The sequence below is a fragment of the Scomber scombrus genome, chromosome 7 (genome assembly GCF_963691925.1).
Source record: "Scomber scombrus chromosome 7, fScoSco1.1, whole genome shotgun sequence".
NCBI classification, from domain to species: domain Eukaryota; kingdom Metazoa; phylum Chordata; class Actinopteri; order Scombriformes; family Scombridae; genus Scomber; species Scomber scombrus.
The window spans coordinates 1,880,888-1,908,725 of record NC_084976.1 but is presented as its reverse complement, the minus strand read 5'-3'; the positions used below and the strand labels follow the sequence as shown (position 1 = coordinate 1,908,725).

Genomic DNA, 27,838 nt, shown 5'->3' with positions numbered 1-27,838 from the left:
ATAGCAATGCTTATTGATTTGGAAGTGTTCTCAAGCATGATATGCAGTATCTCATCTCTGGACATGACTAACTAAACATTGTTTTTTTCTCCCGTCTCCCCAGGTAGGACAACATTGTCTGCTCTTCATGTGTCTTTTATTCAATTGCAATAAACATATATATGTGTGTGTTCTTTGTTAACTGTCACAGGTTTAGTCCCTACGAGTGGTATAACCCCCACCCTTGCAACCCTGACTCGGATGTAGTGGAAAACAATTTCACCCTGCTAAATAGTTTCTGGTTCGGAGTTGGAGCTCTCATGCAGCAAGGTAGACGCCTCTGCCTGCCCCCCTTTTTCTAGCACAAGTCCCACTTTTTTGCTGGGGGTCAACCTCGCTCTTTTACCAGGCCCATGACCATGCATGGGGGCCTCTGTGCATGTAGCTAGATGCTTAACTGGTACAGTCCAGCAGGACAGACTGAGTGTGTTTTGGGGATTTGACTGATGTGATCGGTGAATGAGGATAATATTCCTGCACGCTCTCCTTCTCCATGCACCCCAACTCTAACCCATTCCCCTAGCCTATTCACAGCCATTAGAACAGGTAAGTGCGCCCACCCAGAATACCTGAGATGAATCAATGTGTGAGACGGAGTGAGAATGTGAATTGAGCAGCTTACCCTGCCTGTTTGGTTTTATTTCCTTCTGCCAAACCAATGCCATATCTTCTCAACTAGTTGGAATATTTAGACTGAGAAAAAAAACAAAAAAACAGTCAAGTTTAAGAGAAAATTGAATATTATCACTTTAAATATTCAGTGGCCTTTTACAATGCATGTAACAATGGGAGATATGTTGCATTTTCAGTTTAGCATTTCTTCTAAAGCAAGTGACAATGCAACATATTTGAAACAGGTAGTGATGATCTTAAGGCCTGAAAAGCATGGTCTCTATGTCTGCCTTGCATCTGGTCAGTGGAATGGAGCATAAAAAAGAACTAGCTGCTATACTCAATAATGCTGCTTTAAAGGGTCAGTTAACCCAAATAACAATGCATTTGTCCACTTATTTCTCGTGGTACCCATGTTTAGGTTTTATTTGTCCAGAGTTTGAAATATCTGTATCCACCCCAGCACAATGAAGGTCGATGGAAAGTCTTCCCAGTTTAAGAAAAAATATATATGCAGTGACTACCCAATGTAGCTTATATTTAAAACATTAAACTCTGAATTGCTAGTCCGTAATTAGACTTACAACAACATGTACAGTTACGTCCATCTTATTTTTCTTCCACTAGTATTAATGGATGTTGCTACAGTAGTAGTTAGGTATCCAAGTCTTTCCAATAAAAAACTGCCAGAGAAATAGGATCATGAGTTGTTTTGGGATGGAGGCAGAAATCAGTATATCATCTGCAAACCTGGACAAATAAAAGTAATCTGTGTTATTTTGGCTTTGCAGTTTAGGTGAACTGACCCTTTAGGTCCACTGACATCTCAGTCATTTCTAGAATTTAGTAGCTGATAACTTATCTCTGGTTGGCTGGTTGCACGCTATGACTTAGTTTTACTGCATGCTTACTAATATCCCCAAATTAGTAACTAACTTCTTTCACAGATCTTTATTCATTTGACTCTTACGATGCAAGGATTGTTTGCAAATAATTTGAGATCAGAACATGTTGATTGGTCTGACTGTAACCCCTTTACAATAAAACCCTTCCAAAAAGATTTTATGAACATTTAGCATTACGTTTTTTCAGGAAAGTGTGTATGTAACTAATGAAGACTGGTGTGATGGTTAAGATGTATGTAAAAACTTGTTTTAGCTACATGATGCAGCCTAGCGTAGTGTTGGTTATATGACAAGCCAATATGTTGGGTTGACCAGTTGAGAAGATGTGGCTGAGGGCCAGAAGGCTGGGGGATTAGACTGGAGGAACACACGGTGTCTGCATGGCACAGTGCTGGTCTACATTGTAGAGAGGCTCCCCTGCCCGGTGGCTTGCCCCGGCCCCCCAGAAAACTGTGGGATGTGCTGTTTGGTCATGACGTTACCTTGGGTACATGACAGTCAGCCCCAACCAGGCTCTGTTTGGGTTCGACTCGCCTCTCTGAGTGGGTTGCCCCTCTTTTTTTTTTTTTTTTTCCTGGTTTCTGATGTGGAACAGGGTAAGAGGTTCTGAGCTGGTAACATTCCATTATTAAATAAACCTGCATCTGATAGCTGGCCGTGGGTCGGACACAGAATAAGTAGAATCCAGTGTTGACAGAACTGATGGATATGTGTTTGTGTTTATGCCTGTTACCTTGATTTTATGTTCCTGGTTGTGGTTTGATGAATGGGCAAAGTGGGTGGCTGATGGCCATGCTGGGTGACTTCAATGCCGTGGTTGAGTCGTGTCTGACAGTGTGGATGGCTGAGACTAATGACAGGTTAAACACACAAGGATTTAGGAGATTGTACCATTGGTTAACTTGTTTTTAAGTGAAAATACAGACAAATCATAATTTTTTCCCCCTATTTGCAGGACAGGCCTTAGCTTTTAGCATTGTGATTACCATTAAGACATCCCCCTCTACAAGCACCAAATGACTAGCACCAAAGAACCATGCTATACCTTTATGTTCATATCTACAAAATGCTTAAAATAGATATGAATATGTATGAATAAACAGTCAAATAGACACAATTAATACGAAAAAAGATTGTTTTTAAACTTGTGATTTGATGCTTTTTGCAGTTAATGCAATCTCAACTCTTTTTCCATGCCTATCTGTTATCTTGCAAAATTGATTATAATGTACTTGTCTACAGTACTAATTCTATCATTGTTACGTGTGGGCCGTAACAATCATTACAATATGCACCTCTGGGTTTCTCCTTGCTCCTTGCATCAGTCTCTTTTCATTCGCTTATTATTTCCAGTCGCTTCCGTTTGGAGTTTTTTTTTTTTACCTTTTTCAGTTGCTGTTACTGTCAGTTTAACTTTTCCTGACAGACCTTAATTTACAGCACAAAATAAAAAAGAAATGGCAATGTAGAGGTGAATGGAACTAATTTGCGTATCATTAATTACCGGTGAGTATGACAGGACTCAGTGGTTGTACTGATCAAATTAGTGCTGCTATCACATACTGCATTTACTAATATTTAGTTGATGTGTCAGTATGCTGGCAGTTTAGAAGAAACTACATGCTTTTTATTACACTATCCAATGAGAAACATTTCAGGAGTCTGATGGAGCTGTTAGTTTAAAAAATAACCTATTACATATTTTGTGCAAAAAGCATTGAAATATGAAATGAATACCAGATATTTGGAATGTTATGGTGTTACAAAAGGGTAGATGTCGTGCCATTGTTCCATTATTCAAGCCTGGAGGCATGCTTGCAGTAAACACTCTCCAGCAGATACCAAAATCATAGTTCTGTTATTATAATTAACCACTTTAACATTAGCATAGCGTTTAGAAGTCATTAGTTCTCATAAATTAATAATAAGTTTACTAATGAGATAATCTCCTTAAAACTTGCTGTACCCCAAAATTAGGGAGTACGGGTGGAGTTTTGCAGCAGCGTCGAACCTGCCTGCTGTTCCTTCCCCATTGCAGTATCCGTAGTGAAGGGCTCGAGCTACAGTTGGCTGTCATGTCTTTCCCTCCCATGCTCTCTCAACTAGACAGCTCACTCAGGGGACTGTGGAAAAGAAAGAAAGTTTGATGAAAAGTGAGAGTGCAGATTGAGTCTCTCACAAAGGGAGTAGAACACAGAGTTCTTAACCTCCTATCTCTCTGACTCTTTATCAGCTTTCCCTCCGAGTGAATGTGCAAAATCCCAGCTTTCAATTGCTTAAGTCGCTCGAGTAGAATAGTACTGATATAACCCAGGTCCACCTTCTTTCACCCGGACAACAAAACTCCCTCCCTCCTACTCTACCCACTCACATATGCTTCTCCCTGCTCTGCATAACACCTGAATGAAAATGGATAGGCTGCATTTTAGTGAAAGGAACATGAAAAAAAATAACCCCATGTAGAAAGTGTGAGGGCCTGGTCAGACCAGCATTTTTGACAGTCAATGTAATCAACGCAATTAGTGAATTAATTGGTAGAGATGAAGTAAATCCATACAGATTTTAGCACATAGTTCAGCTTTATTGAGCATAGACATTCAAATTCATGCTGTTGACCGAATGCAGGATTTCTTGACAGGGGTAACCTTTAAGGCAACAGGGAGCTAGACTGTCCAAAATAGCCGACGCTATCATATTAGCAGCATCCAATCCAAAGTCATAAAACCCTCAGAGTATTAACTGCTCCACTAAAGAGTTATGGCTTGCAGACAGTCGTGACACAGAAATCTTAAACGCTATTAATACTTCTTGGAAAACTCCCTTAACTTATTGCTGAGCTGTGGTTAGCATCTCAGAGGCTCTTCCTGACTAGACAACATTAGCAGATAACTCTGCAGCTGTATCAAGATGCCAAATAGCCCCAACTGTATGTCCCTAAGTATTCAGTAAGAAGGCACAAATGAATTTCCACTATATTATTTATTATTAATTCAGAGAGAAAAATGGATTATCTTATATTCGCAGCAGAGGCGGAAGAGTCAGACAGTCCAGAGCACACAGGAAGTGTGATTCACATCGCCAGTGTAGGACTATTAAACACCCTCCAGCAGGTCCAACCACGAGGCTGCCCACTCTGTCCACTCTGTGTGTCTGTGTCTGAGTGTTTGATCCAGGCAGCAGGTGCAGAGGCCTTAGCCTGGCCCCGGCCTGGCCTGGGTGCTGCCCCCGCCCCCCCTCTCCAGCCCAGTGCTGAACCGCACCTCACCTCCCTCCCTCTTCTCCTCTCGTTCAGGATCTGAGCTCATGCCAAAAGCCCTCTCCACCAGAATTGTAGGAGGGATCTGGTGGTTTTTCACACTCATCATCATCTCCTCCTACACGGCGAACCTGGCGGCCTTCCTCACCGTGGAGAGGATGGAGTCGCCCATCGACTCTGCCGACGACCTAGCCAAGCAGACGAAGATAGAGTACGGGGTGGTAGAGGATGGCTCCACCATGAACTTCTTCAAGGTATAGTTACAGCTGGATTTTATTTTTATTGTGTAGTATATGGCTGCTTTGTGTGGCCTACTGTTAACAAACCACTTAACCTATAAATGAATGCACAAAAACATCCATTACTCCATAAAGGCAGGGCAGGCACTTTCAAAAAATACTTAACAGATGATTAGATGATCTGTCTATCGCATTCCCTTGTGAGGCAGTTGGATTAGTGAGAATCCTTATAGGACACTGATTGGTTTGAACCTCCTGGGTTTGAACACAAGCGCAGGACTTGAAGTCTGATCTTGTGTGATCTTGAAAGGTCATGATCTGAAGAATCCAACAAAGGTCACCCCAAACTGGTCCAAGTCTTTTACTCCACTAATGATACAATCCAACTATTTTACCTTTAAAGACAGCCGAAATAGAACAACATGAAAAGCAACCATCTCCTTGTTCACTGGTATTGCTGAACCATAAAAGCAGGCCCTTATAAAAAGCACAAAAATCAAAACTGAAGCAGTAGAAGCCAAGATAGTCTGTCATATATTCTATGTTCTAGGTCAGCCTCCACAAACACTGGATCCTACAATTCTCAAAACACAACCTGATCGCTTCATTCATCAGGTTCCCTCTGCCTGGTGAATTCTAATATCTTGCAACTTCCTTCCCCCAAATTTGTGCCACTTGCTTTCCAGTAATAATTTGAGCAGTTACCCATTGGGACCATCATGACATGACATCATCAGGGTTCATTTCTCAGACTTGACAGAGCTTCTCGAGACCCAGAAGAAGTTCAAATGTTCCAACTTTATTCGCGCCGCTTCAGACGCTTGATTCATTCATTCATTCGCTTCAGACTCTTCATTCGCGCTGCCTGATATAAAATCGTGTGTGATCGCGCCATTTACATTCATTTTCTCTGTAGACTTGCTGCTCAATTCGCGTCAGACGCTTTTGGTCTGAACGCAGCTTTAGAGTAATAAAGGTGAAGGTGGCTGTCATAATTCATGGTAACTATCCATGGCAGTCCATTAGTGCTGCTATATACCCAGAGACCCAGAAACCAGCCAGCTTTCCTGTGCTGGAATAATATTGAGACACCTGACCTGTTTTGATGTTTTACATTTTTATCTTATTTTTTTCTACTTTTTAAAAAATTATTTTATTATCTTTCTCTACTTTTAGCTTCTTATCGATTTTATGCCTGTTTCTTTTCTCTTTTTTTAACATAGTTTTAGTCCAGCTTTTATTAAACTTCAGCTCATATTTTACTCTTTTATCTCTTACTCTTTTTTAATCTATTTTAACCTTTTTTTTACTCTAACTTTTAATAAACCCTGTATCTGTTCTCTCTTATTTTACTTATTTATTTAATTATTTTATGAACTTTTGTATCATTCTTATTTTCTCTTGTATGCATTGGTCTCAATTTTTGTCTTTTAATTTGTTCTTTATTTTGATTCCTTTTCTTTATGTTACTTGTTCTGTCTTATTATCAGCTTGTCAATCAACTCAATGTAAAGCACTTTAAAATACACTAACCTGTATGAAAGCTGCTATATAAATAAAGGTTGATAGATTGATTGATTGATCATATCCACTATCAGTAGATTGACAAAGATAGATAAACCAACACTTTCACAGCTATAGGCAGTCTAGAGTTTTCACCTCAGCCAGCCTGTATGTATTTGGACTGCAGACTCCACACAGGCAGATCCTGGGTGGCTGGGTTATGTTCTAACCCAGGACCTTCTTGCTATGAGGCTAACCTCTGAACCACAGTTTCACCGTGATCATATATTGCTGTACATTTTTTGCCAATTGAAATTGCCTGGAACCACGTAAAAGTAACAGCTGTGCCCCTGCCAAGGCTCTGCTTGGTAATCCCCTCAGTGTAGGATCATATAGAATACCTGCTGCATATCAAGGATGTTGTGTTAATCCAGCCAAGTTTGAAAACTTCCCAGCGTAATATCCCTTTGCTCCGAGTTTGATTTCTCACTGCTGTGTTTTTTTTTTTCCTCTCTTGCAATCCATTGATGGCATTCCAACAGCTTTGAGATTTAGCTTTTTTTCCCCACCTCGTTTTCATCCATCTGTGCATGAGCACACATGCGTTCGCAGGTGCTGTTCACGCACAGTGACACAGTTATGATTAATATGTTTGTGTGTGTTTCGTCTTTTTTGCTGAAACACACACACACACACACACACCGATTCATTAGAAAACTGCTGCGGTGAAAGTTTCACACTGTCTTTATCATTTTACTATATGAGTGAATGAAAAGAACAGTTGGTGTTAGCAGCATATGTGCTTGTTAATCATCCCACCTATGCTGAGATCCCTCTGCAGCCATCATTTACAGCGTTGGGTCAGACACTGTTAGTCTATATCATTTGTGCATGATGGTTTAGGGTGATATACATACTTAGGATAATGTCAGTGCTCATTATAGTTGTCTCCGCTTTGTTCAGGTTGTTCACAGCTGCAGTCATTTATTAGTGAGGAAAAAAGGGAAAACCTGTCATTTAAATCAGACTACAGAGTTCCCTCTGCTCTAATATTCTCCCTGACCAGACAGCTTGGCTATTTGTTTCAAATCCAACCTTGACAATTTCACATGCAGAAGTATTTATTGTCTGAACTCAAAGATTTTGAGAACAGCGCAAAGTAAAGTGAACAATGAGAAGCAAGCAAAATAAAAAGACTATATCAATGCTGCATCAGTGCATTTGCAACATTTAGACTCAATAATATAAGTCCTGCTTCAGTAACAGAGAGGTACATTATATGACTCATCAAACACCAAAACACTGCATGACTTTTATAACTGTAGAAAGTTAATACAGTAGCAACTATTTTATCTTTTGTCGCATCATTTGTGAAGTAATCAGACAGAAATAGTCACGTACATGTTTCAAAGTAATCCACCAGGATGACTGTGCAGTGCTGTTTCCAACCAAGTTTGCTACATTTGGTGAAGTGGTGCTGTGAGGTTCACTTTAATCAAACTCTGGTTTGGTTTCAGAGTCCTACCGCTTGACAGAATGTTGATATTGTACAATTCAAGAAAAAGGCCTTTGAGTTCTGATTTATATTCTGGGGGGAAGATGTTCCTTTCATGGAAGTTTAAATAGGCTCTCTGGGAACAATGGAAAAAAAGCCCTTCTGTTAACTAATAATAATGCACAGCCTCATGTCCATCCATGATCCTGTATAGGGTCGCGGAGAGGCTGGAGCCAATCCCTGCTGTCATTGGGCAAAAGGTGGGGTATAACCTGGACAGGTCCCCAGTCTAACATACAGAGACAAACAACCATTCACACTCACATTCAAACCTACTGGCAATTTACAATCTCCAATTAATCTAACCTGAATTTTTTTTTTGGTCTGTGGGAGGAAGCTGGAGTACCTGCAGAGAACCCACGCAGGCACGAGAACATTTAAACTCCACACAGAAAGGCATCAGCTGGCTGGCCTCGAACCCTCATGTACATCATGTATAAAGAGGCTAAACTTCCTTAAATCCCCTTTTGCTTACAGAAAAGGAAATGCGGCTGTATGCTGCTTTTTTCAGTCTTTTGTACTAGTCCAATGGTGTCTGTGGTGATACTGATGTGGGAGTGTTGAGTATTCCCTCTTCTCTGTTCAGCTGTGACTGCTGTAGCTGCACCTGTGATTGACAACTACTGGCAGACAAATCTCTTCTCCGTTATCTGTAGAGACTCTAGACAGGACACACAGACTGACAGTCTCTGTCTCTATTTTAAAATATTATATTCATGTTGTGATAAAAAGGGAAACCCTGAGATTTTAGACATCAAAATGCATTTATATATATAAATTCTTATATATTTAAAAGGTGGTATAAAGCATGTTTGTCTCCAGAGAAACTGTGTGAAATCTGACACATTGCCTCAAGTGATGTCACTTCAGTACAAATTTGAAAATGAAAATAACTTTGAGCATAGCACACCTAAATCTCAGACCAAACTGTCAGCATTCAAACGGCATTGTGGGTAATGTAGGCACCAGGTTTTGACATGGAGGAACAATAGAAAAGACAATATTTCTGGTTCTGCTGCATCAATTTTGATGCTTTAAGTATTCTAGGAGTGTAATACAACATCAGTAAATGACTCTTTTAAGCTCACTGTAGAATAATCATATGTCCTAATTCTCTCTTTGAATGTTACACTATTATACAGCACTTGCTTTAACAATTCTAAATGTACTTTTCCTCTTTATTGTGTCACATGAGCAGAGCCCTCAGCCAATATATGAATCAATCTTTGCTTATATAGTAATCACAACAAAAGTTATCTCAAGGCACTAATCAGTCAAATAAAACACTGTAAGCCATGAAATAATTGTAAAAATAATAGTGAATCAGAAAGTTAAAACATAAATAAATACTTGATACAAGTTTTTCTGCAAAAGCCATAACTGTCCTAACTGCTCTGAAAACCTGGTTTTGTAACCCAGTAAGACGTGTTAAAAACATGCTGTTGTCATGACGAGTGTTTTGATCAGACTTGAAATCAGCGTTAGTCGATTCGGTGCCGCACACTAGAGATGATGTGCGCGCGCATTACAATCACGCTTCACACCCAGGAATAGAAATACAAAATACCCACTGTTTGGGTAATTATTGACTCGCGCTGTAAAATAGGGGTCTAATGGTGGCTAATTATGTAAATGTCTGCACGGGAAAGTCTCTGAAGCATTGAAGCGTCTCTCTCGTCTTCTTAGCAGGAACAATCCCCATGGACTGCTGCTACAATAACACTGAATAATTTAATAAGCAAACACACACTGCTGCTGTGTCTTACTTGTTAGCTAATAAAATCACATCTTATTAAAGGCAGTGCTGCTTTTTCACCTCGTGTGTTTCTAATGGGGTGATGCCTGGCAGAGACAGTAGCCTTTACATGTCCGTGGCACTGAGCTCAATGTCCCCAGGCTATACAAGCCTGGATTGTTTTGCATTAGCCATAAGACAGATGGGAGGAACACCTCCAGCATGGTGATTAAATCAAGCAGATAAAGCTTATTGAAATGATGTGCTTGATACCTGAGAGAGGAGAGAGGAGAGAGGCAGGAGCTGGAAAGGGGGAAGAAGGAGGATAAATGATTTTTGAGCTTGTTCCAGCTCATGGCTGTATGATCCAAAGTAGTTATGAAAACAAAATGGCAGCATATTGCATATATGTTAGATAATAAATCAGCATTTTTCAACATATATTTGAATTAATGTGCTCTTAATCCAAGTCAGTGTCTTTTTAAAAAAAAAGTATTCAGTGTAATAGTGTAGGGGGGAAGGTTGGCTCCTGAAATATTAGTATCTGCTTTTATTTAAATCTATTTGTTTTGTTTGAATGATGTCATCATCCTTCATGTTTTAATAATGTCTATTTTTTATGTAGTTTATGAGAAATTATGTTGTTTCTTCATATTTTGTGAATACTACAATACCAAATACTACAATGAGCTGCAGCACATATGGAACACTTTGTTGATATTGTGATATTAAAATATTGTGATATTGATAGAACAGTGCATCAATGCTGAATTCATTCATAGTCAACCCATAATCTGAAAGCACTGAACTTGACCCAAGTTTGCATCAAAGATAGGATAGAATATAGAATAGAACGTCATTGTCCATCATGGTGGAAAATTGTCTTTGAATTGAGATTGAATCTCTTCTACTCGTGGTCATAATATCACAACACAAACACGGAATGAGTGACTTCAAGGGTTTCAAATGTCTATAAATGCATGTTAAAATCATATAAGATAATATACTCCTTATAACTTCTGATGCCGCCTCACATTTCTCATTTTCTTTGGACATTTTCCAACAGTATCAACATCATCTGTGTGATTGCTATCTATACATTCACAGTAACAGATGTAACAGAAGCTGCTAATAGCTAACACTGCATTCATTATTATGCAAAGTCACCATAATGTGAATAATATTTAGTGTGCTTATATCCCTAGAATACTGACACACACACACTCACACACACACACACGAGGGGTCACTGAATGTTTTGATGAATATGAAAATGAATCACATGCTATAGTTCTCTTCTCAGTCACTAAATCTCAGTACAATCTGAACACCTATAGAAGGTTTTGGACTGAAGTGTTAGAGATCAAAACACCAAATAAAGGAATATATTTTGGAAGAATAGTGTTCATCCCTCCTGCAGAGTTCACAGTCTTGTAGAATCAATGCTAACGTGCACTGAGGGTGGCCCAACACTTTACACTGAGTATCTAAAGAGAGATGTTATAAACTATAAACAGAGTTAAAAGTAGATTGAATGTTGGACATAAGTGTGCCAGGCAGTCTGATACATGACTTCAAATAAATAATGATGTTGCTCTGTGTCAGCTGGGTGTGTAAATAGGCAACAGTTTGCTACCAAGTTCAACATATCAACTTCATGATGGACTTATTTATTATTTTTATTTGATCTTATTTTAGTTTGGTTTATTATGGATCACTTATTACAAGAATACTATTGTGTCAATTTTGAATTTCCCCCTAGGGGGATCAATTCATTCTACACCTATCTTACCTTACATTTCAATGCAATGTGTTTCTGCCATTATGTGTCCACAAAATCAGTTATTGTAGATTTAACTTGCAGACATATCAGTCCTATTTCTCATTCTGTAACTATATGTTTTAACACAGAAGAATAATGATGTCCTACCAGCAGAAATACCAGATCCAAAAGAAATGTTCATATTATATGGATTTTATTGGGCAGCAGTGACACATGACCTATTTTATTGTTGTGATTTGAGGACTTGTTAATCTTAAGAATTCAATATCCTGTGGTTTGGATGAATAAGGTAGGTAGGAAACTTTATTGACGTCTCTAGGGGAACATTCTAAATGACACAACAGAATTCTTAAGTGATAAAAAAAAAAACAGCATACAATAAAACAGTCTCTAAATACTTTTTTGAACTGGGAGCAGATTACTCAGTATAAGCACATCCACCTTTAATGAATGTAGTGTTTAAATGTTGATCATCAGTATTTATTTAATGGTTAAATATTGACTACTGTAGAGAAAATAGATGCAGATATTTCATATAATCAATATCTTCATTTAATCATTTATCTTCATAGTGTCTAATGATGTTTTCATTCATTGTGTTCGCCATCACAGAATGCAATATCAACATATTTATTGATATTCTATTCATTGCTACATTTGAACATTACATGTACTTTACTTATATAATCTTAAATTCTCTATTTTATTTATGTTTTAAACTCTTCCTGTAAATGTCCCTGTAAGGATCGTTAAGGTTTCACCCCCTCCTCACGTGAAATAGACACTGTATTGGATAAAGAATGAAAAACTAAACTACATTTTCATATCTGATCCGCCGCCGTTACAGTCAGCTGGCTCGCTGGTCGAGCTGACAAAGCTACAAAAGTGACTATGAGTGCAGAATTGGTTTTCCTTTTATAGACACTTGTGTTTAGTGTCAACAGTGTATCATAAACAGTATGTGTTAAAAAAATCTGGCGTGAGAGAATGTTTCATAAAAGCAAAGTTGTTGTTTGTGCTGACAAAAAGCGAGCGCCGTTTCCCTTCGCTCTCTGGATTCTTTTGATTAAGGCCCTTTGAAAAATATGCAAAACACTTTGTGCAAGCAGCGAGCACAGAGTCTTGAAAAGGACCAACGGAGTGTGTGGTGTTGATGGCAATTCAAGGCTACACACACACACACACACATCTACTTACACTCACTTCCTTCTATGAAGATAGATAAACTGACTGAAGGTGAGATCACTGTTGTGTTCAACTCGTCAGTGAAACAGTAGGAAGAAGAGAGTGTGGACTTTGAATATGAACTGACAAGTAACAATGAATAAGTCATCCGTCGACTTCTTAAACACTTTTGGAGTCACGATGGACAGTTCTTTTTCTTTTCTTTTTTTCAAAGGATCAAAATCAATGCAGCAGAACCAGAAAAATAATCTTATTTTAATCTTCTTTTTTTTTTAAATTCCAGCCATTGTTCTTTTGTTGCCTAAACTTTTACACATGTTTGATCTCATTCAGTCTGTTTACCTGTACATACATACAACCAGGCTACGGTCAGCTGATTTGTTAACAAGAAATATTTGTCATGTACTGTATACTAGAAACCTGTTTCCATGATCAGGAAGATTAGGAGATTAGATAGATACAGGTAAGCATAGAGCGACTAGATGAAACCAGAGATCTTTGCACAGAGTGATGCATCCTCATATCTAAAATAAGTCCAACCAAGTCAGACTGAAGTCTAAGTTGCTGTTCTGACATGTAAACATGTTCTCTTATCACCTACTTAACCTGGTTTCTCTGAATAACCTGCTACTTAAGTGCATGCTGCACTCACAGCTGTGCAAATATTGACTAAAGTGTGGAAGTGGCATGACATTATTCTGCCACAAGGAACTTAGCAGGTGTCCAATCCATAAACAACCTCGTGTTAGAGTGATGTGAATGCCTCAGTCTGCTTCACACAAATTGCTTTTTGGGTTGTCTGACAGCATCTTAAATCCCCTCTCTGATGGTGGGATTGACCTGGTGTGCAGTGAAAGTAAGGCAGGCTCAACTCTCTTTTCCATGCTTTACATACATCTTCCACATACTTCCTTTACTTTTGTGAAGGAGTCCAGACTGCATGGTAAGGCTATAAAGACATGCAGAGCACACAGAGCTATTCCAGAGATCAGGAGCATAAAGCAGCCAGGCAGATACTGTGACAGCATGTTGGACTAGTGGATTCTGAATACTGAACCCTTAACTCTGTTCTAGCTTGAAACAAAATGCATTCAAATGCCACCAGCAGCTCTGTTATACTGTCTACACTGGTTACATTTGAGTTATTGCCACAATAATACTGTACATCTAATGGTCATCCAGAATTCACAGAGCTGTAGTTAACAGTATTGTGCTTGATGTTGCCTCGTAGCTTTAGTTGTGTGGAGTACTAGGGGATAACTAGATTATTTTGTTATCTACAGAGTAGTGTTACTTGCTCTTCTCTGTAAAAAGAGTTACTGTTGCAATAAAGGCTCTGTTGGGACTATAATTCATTCATAGTAATATGTAGTCGATTACATTTGTAAATATTTGTAACCCTCCTGTTGTCTTCCCATCGACTGTGCAACTTTTGTCCTCCCCAGTCAAAACTGACCTGGTCTGGTTTGACTGTTTTTAAAACATAAAGTATGAATTATTATCCACTTTTTTTGCCAACTTCATTCCAACTTCTCAACACATTTTCCACATATTTTAAGAACTTAAGGTCAATAGGCATACCTTATATGGGATAAATGTGGGCTACGTGGGTACTGAGTGGGCTTGAGCTTGAACTGGGAACATTTTGCGAGTCCCACATGGTTTCTGTAACATGGGCCCCACATGTGAAGCCCACTTACATCCTCATAAAGGATGTAAGTGGGCATCCTCATAAAGGATGTAAGTGGGCTAAGCGGGCATGGGCATAAACAGGGCAAATTGTATGGGCCCCATATTGTTTCAGAAACATGGGTCCCACATGTGAAGCCCATGTGTGCTGGCTAAATGGGTCCCATTTAAGGTCCATTCTGATTCCACTTAGACCCCATATGGACAAACATATGGGGCCAAATGGGTCTCACCCAGGTGGGCCCCACCTGTGTTTGCCGATATGGACTTCAAGTGGGTTCTGACTGGGTTTCAGGTGGGGCCCACCTGAGTGAGACCCATTTGGCCAAGATGGAAACTGTGGACAAACCCACTTGGGACCCATATTAACAGCCCAAATGTAACCCCTATGGGGCCTACATGGACATGCTGGCTGGGAAGAGGGTAAAGCAATGAATTTTGTGAAAATTAAATAAATCTATTCTTGGTTATGTGTAATCAACATACATATATTATATACATATATACTTCATCAGGCCTATCTATGCAGTGTTTAAAATGCTGGAACAACTATGTTATGCAAACATGTGAGTTATTGTACGTGACTGAAAGCCAGGAAGTTGCCACACATGAGTTCAGTGTGAAGTTTCTCTTTAAAGAACTTTTAAAGAAAGAAAAGAACATTTTAAAAGTGCATCTCCCTGGGGCATGCAGTCGTCTACACTCTTCTTGATGAATAGCAAGTAAATATAGTTTTGCATTTCTAACAACCTTATCATGTTAAATGAGTCTGCCCTCTTTAAATCTGGTATTTGATTTTACAGAACTGGGATGATTACTTTGCACTTTTGTTTCCTGCTCCCTAAGGTCCTGAAGCGCAGCTTTAGTTTGATTTATTATTTTGTTGACTCTGCACTCCACAAAATATGCTCCATAGCTGCTGTAAGCTGTTACGTGATGCTTCAGGATACTTGCAGACCCAAACCAACTCCCCTCCTATATTCACACCGCTTGGATACATGAAGCAAATAGAACAATTAATGGCTTGTTTTCTGACGTGAGGCTGGACTTTCTGTGGAAGTGGGGTCTAGCTGTCTGACAGGGCCTGTCTTGGATTTCTCTGAATCAGAAGTTGACTTTAGGCTTGTGTTAGGAATTTAAATGTGTGTTTTTGTGCATAAAATAGAAACTGAGCAGAATGCTGTGTCAAAACCCTGTGTTCTGAATGCTTATTAGAATGTCTTAATTCCCCAATAGCTACGACACAAAGACACTTATAAAAGGTGGACAAAATACATATAAAACCATTAGAAACATACACTCACTGAGCACTTTATTAGGAACACTGTTGCAATCTAATCCAATCCAGAAAAAACAGATCTATCATTAATTCTACTTTCAGGAACTTTGAGGTCATAGTAGGTGGTAGTTGTGATTTACTGAAGTGCATTAAACTGAAAAATGTTCCTAATATTTTGTCCACTTCTTAACATGTTGATAATTACAACAGGCAAATTTCAAAGAAACATAAAATAAGTTAACAGGGCAATGAAAAATAAATAGATAATACTGAATGTATAAGCAAAGAAGCAGAGTCTCATAATGTAGTGCTGGCTTGAATCTTAAATGTGGATTATTTTGCTTGTTCAATATGTACCGCCTCCAGGAAATAGCCATATACTTGCGATTTAAAGACTGACACAGACAAAAGCCTTCGCCTTCTCCCGCTTACTCTGCTTTCTAAGTTATCAGACTAGCTTCCAGCAAAAAACGGAAGCATTGCAACTTCAACAACTTACAATGTATTAAAAACCGATGTGAAGTAAGAGTTATTGTTCAAGATTGTTCTAAAAGAGTTATTGTTCTAAATCTAATACATATTCAGTCAGATGCCTGTTCAAACTGTTATTTTCATTCCAGGCCTATAAGCAACTCAGTAGCTACTTATCTGCAACAGTTTTACATCACGATTGTTTCTGTGGCTTCCATGGTCTTACAATAGCCTTTATCTAGGAAGTAAAACATTGCTCTTAACTCACTAGTGAGGGAGATTATATTGATAAAAGCTACTGATTTGGTCAGTGATGTATCAATAAAGACAGTTGTGTTAACGGTTATAAAGTTCATACATGTACTGAACATCTCTAGTTGTTCATCTGCGTTTTCTATTCTGCCACCTCTTTGGCTAAGGTTTGGTTTAATGTCTACATACAGACTCTGACATGCTGATGTCACATATAGATATCCATGGTAACAATGGAGAGGATAGTCTCAAAGGATCACCAATAGTAACAGATAGACAATCAACAGCACAGCTGCTAAACCCTCCAAACCCTCATGCAGAGTAAGGACTGTGACAAAACCTTGTTGGCTAATTTAGTAACTAAGTCATTTCTTCCCTACTACAACTGCATTTTGCAGGTGGGGCATGCATTATGTTCACCAATATATTTTTATTTTCCATATACAGCACAGGACTTTGAGACCTTAGTTCCTGTCCTGTGTAATATGTGTTGTTAGGTTAGGCTGAAACATTTGGTTAAATTAGGCAAAAAATGTGTTTTTGGCTAAATATTTAAAAAGAGGGAACATGTCCTGTATCATGCCTCAAGTCAATGTAACTTTTGTTGTGATTTGGCGCTATAAATGAATGGATTGATTGATTAATTAGCCCGGCTGATGCATGGCTCAGTCAGTCAATCGGTTAATCCGCCACTTTGTTCCAAACTGGAATATAATAAGCAATATTGGATGCAAGGCATTCAAGTTCCTCAGAGGTTGAAGCCTTCTGACTTTCCCTGACTCTAGCACCACCAAGGGTTTTTATTTTTTTTTATTTTTAAGTGAAAATTCTTGACAACAGCTGTATTGATTCCCATGACATTTGCTGCAGATATATTTAATAACTGGTGATCCCCTAACTTTTCATGTCACACCACCAGCAGGTAAAACCCTTCAATTATCCAGCATCATATCCCATCATCTATCAGATGGATTGGCACAAAATTGAGTAAAGACCTTCATGGATCCCAGATAGTGTCCTAATGACCTTAGTGATCTTTTGACCTTTCAAATAGGGCTGACAGCTGGTTGACATTTTTGGTTTGGACTGATAACTACTGGATAAACTGTCATTACATTTACTATAGACATACATTTTTTGTCCACAGGATGATTTGAAATAACCCCCTTCTGACTTATCTAATGCCAAATATCTAAGTTTTTAGTAAAAATGTTTGAGAGGGAACACTTAATCATCCAAATTTATTCTGGTATTAAAACAATAGGTATCTAACAATATGAAAACATCAGCTATCTCCAGCCTTTGAAATTGACATTTGGCTTCACAAAAACCAGAAACTATTGACAAAGCCTAACTAAAGGATCAGGTGTCACATTCTGTCAATCTCAACTCTATCTTAGTGTGAGCCACTCCATGACACAGTCCAGTTATTACACAGTGTGGGAATTCACTCAAGCAGAGTATTTCTCACAGACCATGTTGATCTAACTACAACTCACATCACTTTCTACAGTTGGGACCCTTTCAGTGCTCTCCTTGAAATCTCTTGATAAGCGTAGGCCCTGATTGTGTTGTAAGGACACACAGAAGAAAAAATGCACAACTTAAATCTCCAGCACAGATCTGGACACAGGAGGAGATTGTGAAGCATTGCTAATCTTAGGCCACTTTCCCTACGATGATGGGATTAGCCAGCAGTTTTTTTGCAGATATGGGAAACTGTGGAAAATTACGACAGGATTCTTCAACAGAAGCAGGCAGATGAAAAGTTTATCAGGCAGGAGATGACTTGTGCAGATCAGACAACCAGGAGCAATTTTTATTTTTTTGGACCTGTTATTTTTGGCTGGACCTCAACAGCGGGGCCAGCCCTACAAACACAATGTCTGTGACTGAGTGAGTCACTGACTGAATGATGACGTTACAGTATTGGCCGGCCAAAGTCGATAATATAATTGATTGCATCGCTCTCTCAATCAGGTTATTTTTTTGTGATAAAAGACTTGTTTTGAGTTGAGATTGTATTGACACAGTAAAGTCAGGTATAGGACTGGGTATCGGTACTCTATACCTTTACGGTATCGACTGAAATAAATTGATACCAGGTAGTATGAAAACATCTCAAACGATACCTGCAATCAATCCTTTTTGCACCCAGAGCTAGAAAATATGACTATTTGTATTAACTTGTATTAACAGCCAATCAACACAAGCGTTCTTCAATGTAATGCGACATGTGAGCAGCTACAACCCGTTTGTGGTGGTGAAGTCACAATGTAATGCTTCTATTCACATGATAGGTATCGAAAGTACTCAGTTGGTATCGATATCACTTTAAGGCTACTTGGATTGGTACTTATGTCATCATTTTTTAAACGATACCCAGCCCTAGTCAGGTATGTGTGTTGAAGTAGAATGATCATACTGCATCTTTTCGTCCTCTTTGTGCTCATGAGTCAACGGTGCCAAACCCAAATTAGCAAGTATGCAAGTCCATAATTGGCGTACAAAGCCTGGCATCCTTCCTGGGAGTTTGGATGCCAGGTGTTGCCACTTCCTGTATCTGCCATTTTAAATAAAAAGGCCATGAGCTTCTCATTCACAGTCCAAACATATACCAGGTTTTGACCTAGTCTTGTTTGATTATTAAAGAACTAGAATATTCTGATTCAGTTAGACCAAGCAAAAAGGATTTGACATTCATTCTGCAATGCTGTGGATGGATTATTTTGGACTGGTTTGCTATTTAGGTTTGACAGCTATTCATTGAATGTACCCGTTGCCTCTTCCAAGATCTCTTGTATGCTTTAAGTGAAATCAGCTCTGGATCCTTGTGTGGAGGCTCTGGTGAAGCCCATCTCGGCTCTCTGCCTGACTTGGAGTGTAGGTGGTTATCTGACTCTCCATGTATTCACAGCCACTGCTCTCGCCTTATCAGCAGTCTGAAGCTTGCATGCTCAATCGCCTGATTTGTCAAGGGTGACTCCGAAAAGATTCTGATAGGCACTCCGCAAATCACCCAGTTGATCTAAAATATCGACCAGCCACAAAAAGTCATTACACACAATAATGGCGGGCAGGACCTTGAAGATGTGACTTAATTAGGTTTCAAATGGCTTCAAAAATGCCTTCAAATCTGCTCCCCTGGAGAGTAATGTGCTCTTGGATTTTTCGCCGTGATTACAGGTGTATAAAGCGAGGCACGCTGTTGCTGACAACGCTGCCGCTGCTCCTAACTATAGGTGATAGCAGCAGCACAGGCAGCACAGATGGACAGTCATACAAAATCACACCACTCCTGCTATTTAGCATGCCTGTCTGGTTCAGTCTACGTTCTCTTCAGAAATCATAATGACTGAAGTAGTCAGATAGCATAAAACACTGCAAAAAAGTTTTGCTGAAGCCAATTATGTGTTTTTTTCCTAATGAAATTTAAAAAGTAATTGATTGTAAAGGGTTCTGCAGGCCTTGATAGAGCTGCGTACATTGCCAGTGTTGAAATGAGTGAGTTGAATGCTCTGCCCATCATTGTCACTGTTGAGTGAAACAAAAGCCCAGAACATTATAACTGCTGAGACAAAAAAATAATTAACCTACAACCCAGAACTTCACATTCATCAAAACATGCAATAAGTTTGAACAATGACTGAAGTTAACATAAATGAATTTTAGATTTTGCTCTGTCTAAGTTGTTGTGGACATTTCTTTCTTTTTTTCTTTTTTTCAAAATGCAATTCTGTGTCTCCTCACAGAAAACAAAGATCTCCACGTATGATAAGATGTGGGAGTTCATGAGCAGTCGGAGACACTCTGTGATGGTGAAGAACGTTGACGAGGGCATTCACCGTGTGCTCACCTCGGACTACGCTTTCCTAATGGAGTCCACCACCATCGAGTTCGTCACACAACGCAACTGCAACCTCACCCAGATCGGAGGCCTCATTGACTCCAAAGCCTACGGTGTTGGCACTCCAATGGGTATGTACTAGGCACTGATAATATGGCAAGCAGAGAAGTGTCGATGCTAAACATAAGCTGTTATTTTATGCAATATATTCTATGCATACAAGTTGAAATGTGCTTTCTGTTTGGCCATCACTACTACCATGGCAGCTCAGTTCAACCGGTGTGTTTCTGAACCGATTGGTTCCTACTGACGAGGTGGCAAAAATGTACAGTTCTAGTTTTAAGGGCTCAGTAATGTCTGAATATTTTACTATAAATGTTCAAGAAGTTGCTGTCATGTGGTACTCATTATAAGGAAAATAGAAAAGCTTAATTCAAACCAAAGTATATATTCATTAGTTATTGGAAACTTTTACTTTTAACTATTTTAAACACATTGTTTGATGTATCTGTACTTCACTAGCTGGCATGGTAAAGATTTATCCTCTTATCCTCTTTTGCAATACTGTCTTCAAATATAACCAGCTGTGTAGCAATAGAGCAAAAATGTGATCCTTCTATGATGTACATTATGAATGCAGGTCCTAATATGTCTTTAAAACTATTATTTTTTTAAAATTCTCTATAAAACTCCATTCTTTCAAATTAAAAGGAGTGTGAAGTGGATTTCGGTGGCTTTACACTGCACTACATCCCTGAGGGGAAACCCATGTGGTAGAATACTTAACGAAGAAAATCCTGGGGCTATCTCCAGCAGGCAGAGGAACAGTGTAACATAAATAGGGGGATGAATAGGAGGGGTGGCACATTACACATTGTGTGTGTGTGTGTGTGTGTGTGTGTGTGGAGGTGCAACATTTGATTATGGGGCTCAGCAGCAGATTGTCATAATCCTGTTATAAACACAGCGAGAAGAAAAACTCTGCTTAAGCACCTGCAGACTTACAACTGGAAGACAACTTAACATGATGACCTCAAGCAAAGGCTGCTCTTATACTGTATCACACTGAGTCACATAGAGACGGTTGTAAAATAGTTCTCATGGTGTTGATACCTGGTGTTGAGTTGTTTCTATATGTTCCTGGGAAATAGCTGAAACATACTCCTGAAAATAGAAGATGACACTAAAGTAAGACAATAAACCTTGTTGCCAATATAATACTAATTTGATACAGCAGAGTTAATAGAATTATACATTATGGAACACTTGCACTCAAAATATATTCACAGATTGAGTTTATTAAGTCTTTATACATGCTGAATTGTTCTTTATACTGTTACATTTTAAGCATATTGTGCAATACATGATTGACAGGTCAACATAAACCCTTCCTTCATTAATGAACACATCATGGCTAATCATTCTAATTGTCAAACTGGAAATTTTGAAAGCGATTTGAAAGGCAATGAGTCAATTATCATATGATTAGTTAAGGGCTGAAGCTAATGATTGTTTTTTATGATCGATAATTTAATATAAGAAGTAAATTAGTAACAAGAAAGAAAAAAAGCATTCTTCTAGCAAGGTTGGGAGAAAAGAGCAGATGAAAAACAAACCAATGAAAAAACAGAAGGTCAATAGCTTCAGTATCCAATAAAGACAAGACAACTATTAATAGTGATTGAGGAAGTTCATTACCACACTACTTACTTACCTGAAAAACATGTTTTCCAAACTTGAAACGTCAAAACTGAGCTTGAGGTAGAGCTACCAGTCAGTGTAGGAGTTTGCACAGTGTGTGTGTCTGTGTGTGTGTGTGTCAGCTTCCCCAAGATCTTTATTTAAACTCCATGATGATTACACTGACTGAAATATCCAAACCCAAATCATTCTATGTTTTGATGGCTGCACCAGTTTTATTTAACAGGAATATTTCCATGGATTCAGCCTGACATACGCAGTGGGTTCACAAACTGTTAGATCTCCACAAGAATTTCAAACAGCTCCGTGGGTTTGAACGATGCTTGACCTCGCAGTGTGAGTTAGCAATGACCGACCCACCCCCTGGGTCAGAGAGATGGAAGAGGTTAGAGGCTCTTCCAACCTCATGAAACCAATGTTACAAAACACTAATTCATTTTGATGTGAAAACAGTCACATGATCTATTATCTATCGGTGACTTCATTCTAAAAAAATATCAGCATCCACCTTCAAAGCGCCGCCTGTGGAGTATAGATGATATCCAGTAGCCGTACCCTCCTGACAAATCAGTGAAATGTCCTCTGGGACTGTGAGTGTTGGCAAGGTTGTTTGCTGCTGTTTGTGTATGCTCTGCTGGTCAGCCACACAAGGTAATTTGAGTGACTGTTTTGCTGTGTGTGAAAACACTGGAGGTAGGCTATATTTGCTTTGGGTGATTGCATTTCCTGACTGATGCGCTCCTTTTGAAAGGTTTGCTACTATGTGTGTGTGTGTGTGTGTGTGTGTGTGTGTGCGTGTGTGTGCATACATGCTTTGATTACTGTGTACTTGACTATGGCATGAAACTGACATTGCGGTATATTGCTGGCTGCTTTCTGTGCCTGCATGCGGGACAAAAACGGTATATGCATCTATTCATATACATTATGTGTGCGTGTGCGTGTGTGTGTGTGCGTGCGTGTGTTAGCATCAGAGAAAGAAAGCGTAAGAGAGTGAAGGAAATGAGGGGAACGTGTACACTGGCCTCTGGCAGCTTGTGCGCCACACAGATTGTCCGTGCTGAAGAATGGAGTGGTGTTAGCATCATTACTCCCTGGTGGCTCATTCACATGCAGTCAGAACAAGGCATTTAAATTGCTAATCCTACCCTTTTAGTACCCTTTACCATACGCAGCCTGTATTCCCATATAGCCGGGCCATTTAGCATACAGTATATCTCATTGACTTGAACAGAGTAAGGTGTTGGGCTGCATTAGTACCTGGGTCTTGATAGAGCCACTGCACTCAGCGTTGGGTCCCCTTGGCAGCTCCCTCAGCTCTATAATGGACAGAGTTAGATCAACCCCCCCATCCCCACCCCCAAGCTGTTAGCCATAACTCATTCTAATGGAGTGTTTACTACATGAAACCTTTACTGGCCAATCCTGTTGATTCTCAGGACAGTACTTAAACTTCTAATGGGCTGGATGTGTGTGTCAGGAGATGTTCATGGATTCCTTTTTCTTTAGAGTTTTTAGGTTGTTTTTTTTTAAAGAAAACTACACATTTGTGTACTATAAAGCACATATTCCTTATTGTATCATTTGCATCTGTTAGACTATTTCTGCAGCTATTTTCCAGGACCTTCTGAACCACTTTAGTCACTCAGGATTTTTTAACTGCTTTTTCTTGTAATTAATGGAAATTAAATGAAATTGTGTTCCTCAGTTGTAGTTCCTGGCTCCAGAGAAGTCCCTAGCACAGGAGTCATATTTTCCAATGATCCAGGAACTATTGATATATTAATAGCTCCATATATTTCTTGTTCCAACTATAGTAGAAACAAGAAATATATGGAGATGAGTGTTTGAAAAAGCAAATGACATACATGGCTTAATTCGATAATTTTTACAATGTGGTTATTGACATTGCTGTACTGTATATCAGGGGTGTCAAACATGCGGCCCGCGGGCCAGAACCGGCCCGCCGAAGGCTCCGATCCGGCCCACTTTCCTTCCTGTGTTCTTTTCCTTCAGTCTTTCCTTCCTCACTTTCTTACTTTCTTCCTCCCTCCCTTTCTTCCATCTCTCTTTCCTATCTTCTTTTCCTTTCTTTGGTTCGTCTGTCTTTCCTTCCATCTTTCCTTCCTTCCTTCTTGTCTTCTTTTCCTTTCTTCCTCCCTTCCATTCGCCTATCATTCCTTTTTTCCATCTGTCCTTCCTCCCTTCCTCCCCCACATGAGATCAAATCGGGCTGTTTGTGGCCCATGAATGAAAATGAGTTTGACTGTATATATATATATGTGTGTGTGTGTGTGTGTGTATACACTGCTCTCTGTGGCTGAAACACTCAGCACTCTTTTTTATGTACATCTTATCTGAGGAACTTTTCAGAACGTTCGTAGTTCAACGATGGGCTCTTACAACACAGTACCAAATCTTCTACATCCACTTCTACAGCAATGCTATAGCATGTGTGTTGTCGTTCTTTCAGCCAGCACTGAGCTCTAATGCTGGTTTATTCATTTGCTAATTTAACTCCCAAAAATCCAACTAACACAATACATCATGTGATTTTTACATTAAATGAAAGACTGCACCATTCAATCAATTAAGACTATTCTAGATATATTGTACATCATTCTATACATCGTATTTGATATCTTTTGAAACTTTGGGATCTCCACTTGGATTTAAAGTAAAGTGTTGTGGGTTTTAATATTGTTTGATGGCATGGTTTTGTAAAGACCTGTCCACAGTGGTTTATCTTTATGTTTTTATGAAGGTATTTTAAAGCACATAAGAGGAAAATAGGGTTTGTTTTGGTTCTCTTCTGATACTGGCTTCTTTCTATGCTGGAAATGAAAAAGTAGTATCAAACCATCTCTACTTATAGCTGAACAAAAGCAAAATAGTTAAGATAAAGTGTAGTCTTTATTCATCATGGCAATTTAAATCTGGACCATCTGCCCCAATGGCCACACCATGGCTGTCTCCTGGGAACCAAGAATGGAGATCTCAGCCCTGCGCAGTCTCAGAGTGTGAAGTTCAAACTAGTGTCTTCTGTTTTTTTCTGACTCTCTTTAGGTTTGTATTTTGGCAGCTTTTGATGCACTGGATGGTTTTATATGGGAGAGAGATTGGTAACTAAGCGAGGATACTATGTGTTTAAATCACATGCTTAAAATGGATATATTCCTGAGTGGCTGCAGATCACTGATGGCTCTTTCAATGATATCCATAAAGATTGTATCTGCTAAAGTAAGTTAGTGTTAATGTGTTTTTTGACAGGATGCATATTTCCAACAGGTCATTAAATATTGTCACTTCCTGCACCATGATCACAGGTGTATTTGTCCATTGTGCATAGGCAGCTTGTGTAACCACTGGCTCCTCCTCTGCCCTGACTTCATAGTCTCAGGAGGTTTTGCATCATTTCTCATCCTCCCTCTCTCTCCCTCTCTCTCTCTCTCTCTCTCCCTCTCTCTCTCTCTGATGACTATCAATCTTCATTTAGCTTCATTAGACCACATTAATCAAACAGGGTAAAGGGGGAAGTGTCTGTTCTGCTTGTCAGCAGGCTGCTGTCCTTCCAGTCTTCTGTGCAGCTGCCCGCTGGGCTCTTCAGCTTCGCCTCATAAACAGAAGGGGTCCTGAATGCATTTATGTGAGATAGAAGATCTCCAATGTTGTGACCTGCGGCGACATACTCCACCCCAACCCTCAGCCCACCCCCCCACCTCTTTCACCACATTCCCGGCTCTCTATGGGAGATGTGTGATAGAGAGAGGACAAAGAAAGGATATTAGGCAGAGAGCTTGCACAGAATGAAGATGCAGCGTGGACTGATCATTTACCATATGTCACCTAGCTTTGTGGGGACAGGTTGTCAGTGACTGACAGTTCACTAAAGATGTTTAATTTAGGAGAGGTCAATCAAAAAAAGGGTTTATGAAGATTTGTGATGAGCTCATTGGATGGACCTAAATTGTGACACTCAGGGGCTGAAGAGTGGTAGTGGTGGGTTGCGTCAATCAGGGGCTGAATTGACACAGCAGCTAAGGAAGAAAGGATTTTAAGTCCTGACCACTACAAGATGATTGGTTAATAGACGTTGAGGTAAAACACTCTCAGTCTGCTGATTAAGTATTTAAGCGTTTAAGTGTAAAGTCATGAAAGATACTCTTAGTATCTTAGTATATACTTATATATTATGATAATCCTAAACTCTCTTTTGATGGGATTTTCTTCCTATATAAGTATTTAATTTTTTTTAAATTGTATTATGATGGCTAATAAAGAGGCTATAATACACATACATACTCATGTCATTAGGAATGGACAACCTTAATATCAGAACTCTGGATTAAGTTCTGTTTTTTGGGTTGTTTTTTTTCCAGTTTCACCATTTATATTCTCACTGTCCTCTCTTAAGATGAGGGAAGTATTATATTTATGCCAAATTAAAAAAATAGTTAAGGTAAAGTTTGATAAGGCAACTAAAATACTATGGTGGTCTGTGCATTAAATTGTGATGCACATCCACAACCCAGACCTCCACATCCTTTCTACCTCACTAAAAATAAGGACATGCTGCAATGCACTGGCACTAAATGTTACCATTGGATGCAATCCAAAACCATTACCCCAGTACCTGAAGGTTTTTGGAGGCACCTTTGCTTCTTCTCAGGACTTGCAGTAATCACAGTAACTTTGTGTATCTACGTTCGTTAGAAAGTGGAACTGCTGAATAAGTAATGGAACTCAGTTTGACATTAATCTAACATGTTATGCATACTGACCCAATTTAAGAACTGTTCATGTACCAAATCGCATTTATTATATTTGTATTTGAAACAAATATAAAGTGTGAATTGTGCATGTATAATGCCTTCCAGTTTACCATAGTCCCTAGAATATAATCATTTAAAAACTTACACATATTTATTCACTGTTCTTTGTGTTTGTTCCTTGTCCTATCATGCAAAAACAAATCTCTCGATGTATTACAAAGAGAGCAGAATTGCTTCTGCTGGGCTAAAAATACACGTTCTAAGTGTCAGGCGTTGCAGCACATTTGAATTTCTTGGGGGGGGGGGGTTTCTTCATTGAGAGACAAAGCATTAGGGATCGGTGTGCTATTATTCTGCTTTGATCTGGCAGATTATCTATGTGTCTTATTCTGGATTCAGTGTGGCCTGTCACTTCGCTCACCACTCTTCTCTGAATTGCAGGATTAAGTGCTTCTTTTATGGCTACACATGCGGCGGCCTGTTTTCAGCTTGCTAATTAACATATTCTTTTTAGCCCTGACAGGGAGAACAAAACATTCCTCCGTCTCCATCAGCCAACCAGACTCAAGAGAAAAACCTCACTCGGTTTTCACTCTGTTAGATTTGATTTACAGTACATTTCACCTTGCTTAGTAACACAGCAGCATATTTACATTCACACATTAGTTAAGTGTCCGAATGCTTCTTTATTTTCCTTATGTGATCACATCTGATGGTGACTCGAGTGTGAACCCTGAAATGTTCAAATCAGACCCACTAGAATACTGAGTTGCAAAATCACCTCCAGAGCAACACAATTTGCATACATCTTGAGTTGCTACAGCCCCACACCCTAATCCTACACCTTCAAGCCTGAGTTAAGATACTGAATATCAGTACTACATCACAATCCAAAACACTTTTAGACATGAATCCTTTACATACACCCTTAAACATATAATATTAGCCTTTGCAGTAAAGACCTGTCATTATCCTGGCTTTGCTTTTTTAATGCTGCCTCCATGTGTGATTTTAG

The 27,838-nt window shown here is 39.2% G+C and overlaps 1 protein-coding gene across 3 annotated transcripts in view; it reads left to right on the top strand.

Moving 5' to 3' along the window:
- Positions 1 to 27,838, top strand: part of grik2 (glutamate receptor, ionotropic, kainate 2) — a 292,293-nt gene that overhangs the window by 230,723 nt on the left and 33,732 nt on the right. For all 3 annotated transcript variants that reach the window (XM_062423343.1, XM_062423345.1, XM_062423344.1), the window contains exons 12-14: positions 191 to 309; positions 4,849 to 5,066; positions 20,256 to 20,481. In XM_062423343.1, the coding sequence (XP_062279327.1) occupies positions 191 to 309; positions 4,849 to 5,066; positions 20,256 to 20,481 (563 nt within the window). The remainder of the gene's footprint in view (positions 1 to 190; positions 310 to 4,848; positions 5,067 to 20,255; positions 20,482 to 27,838) is intronic.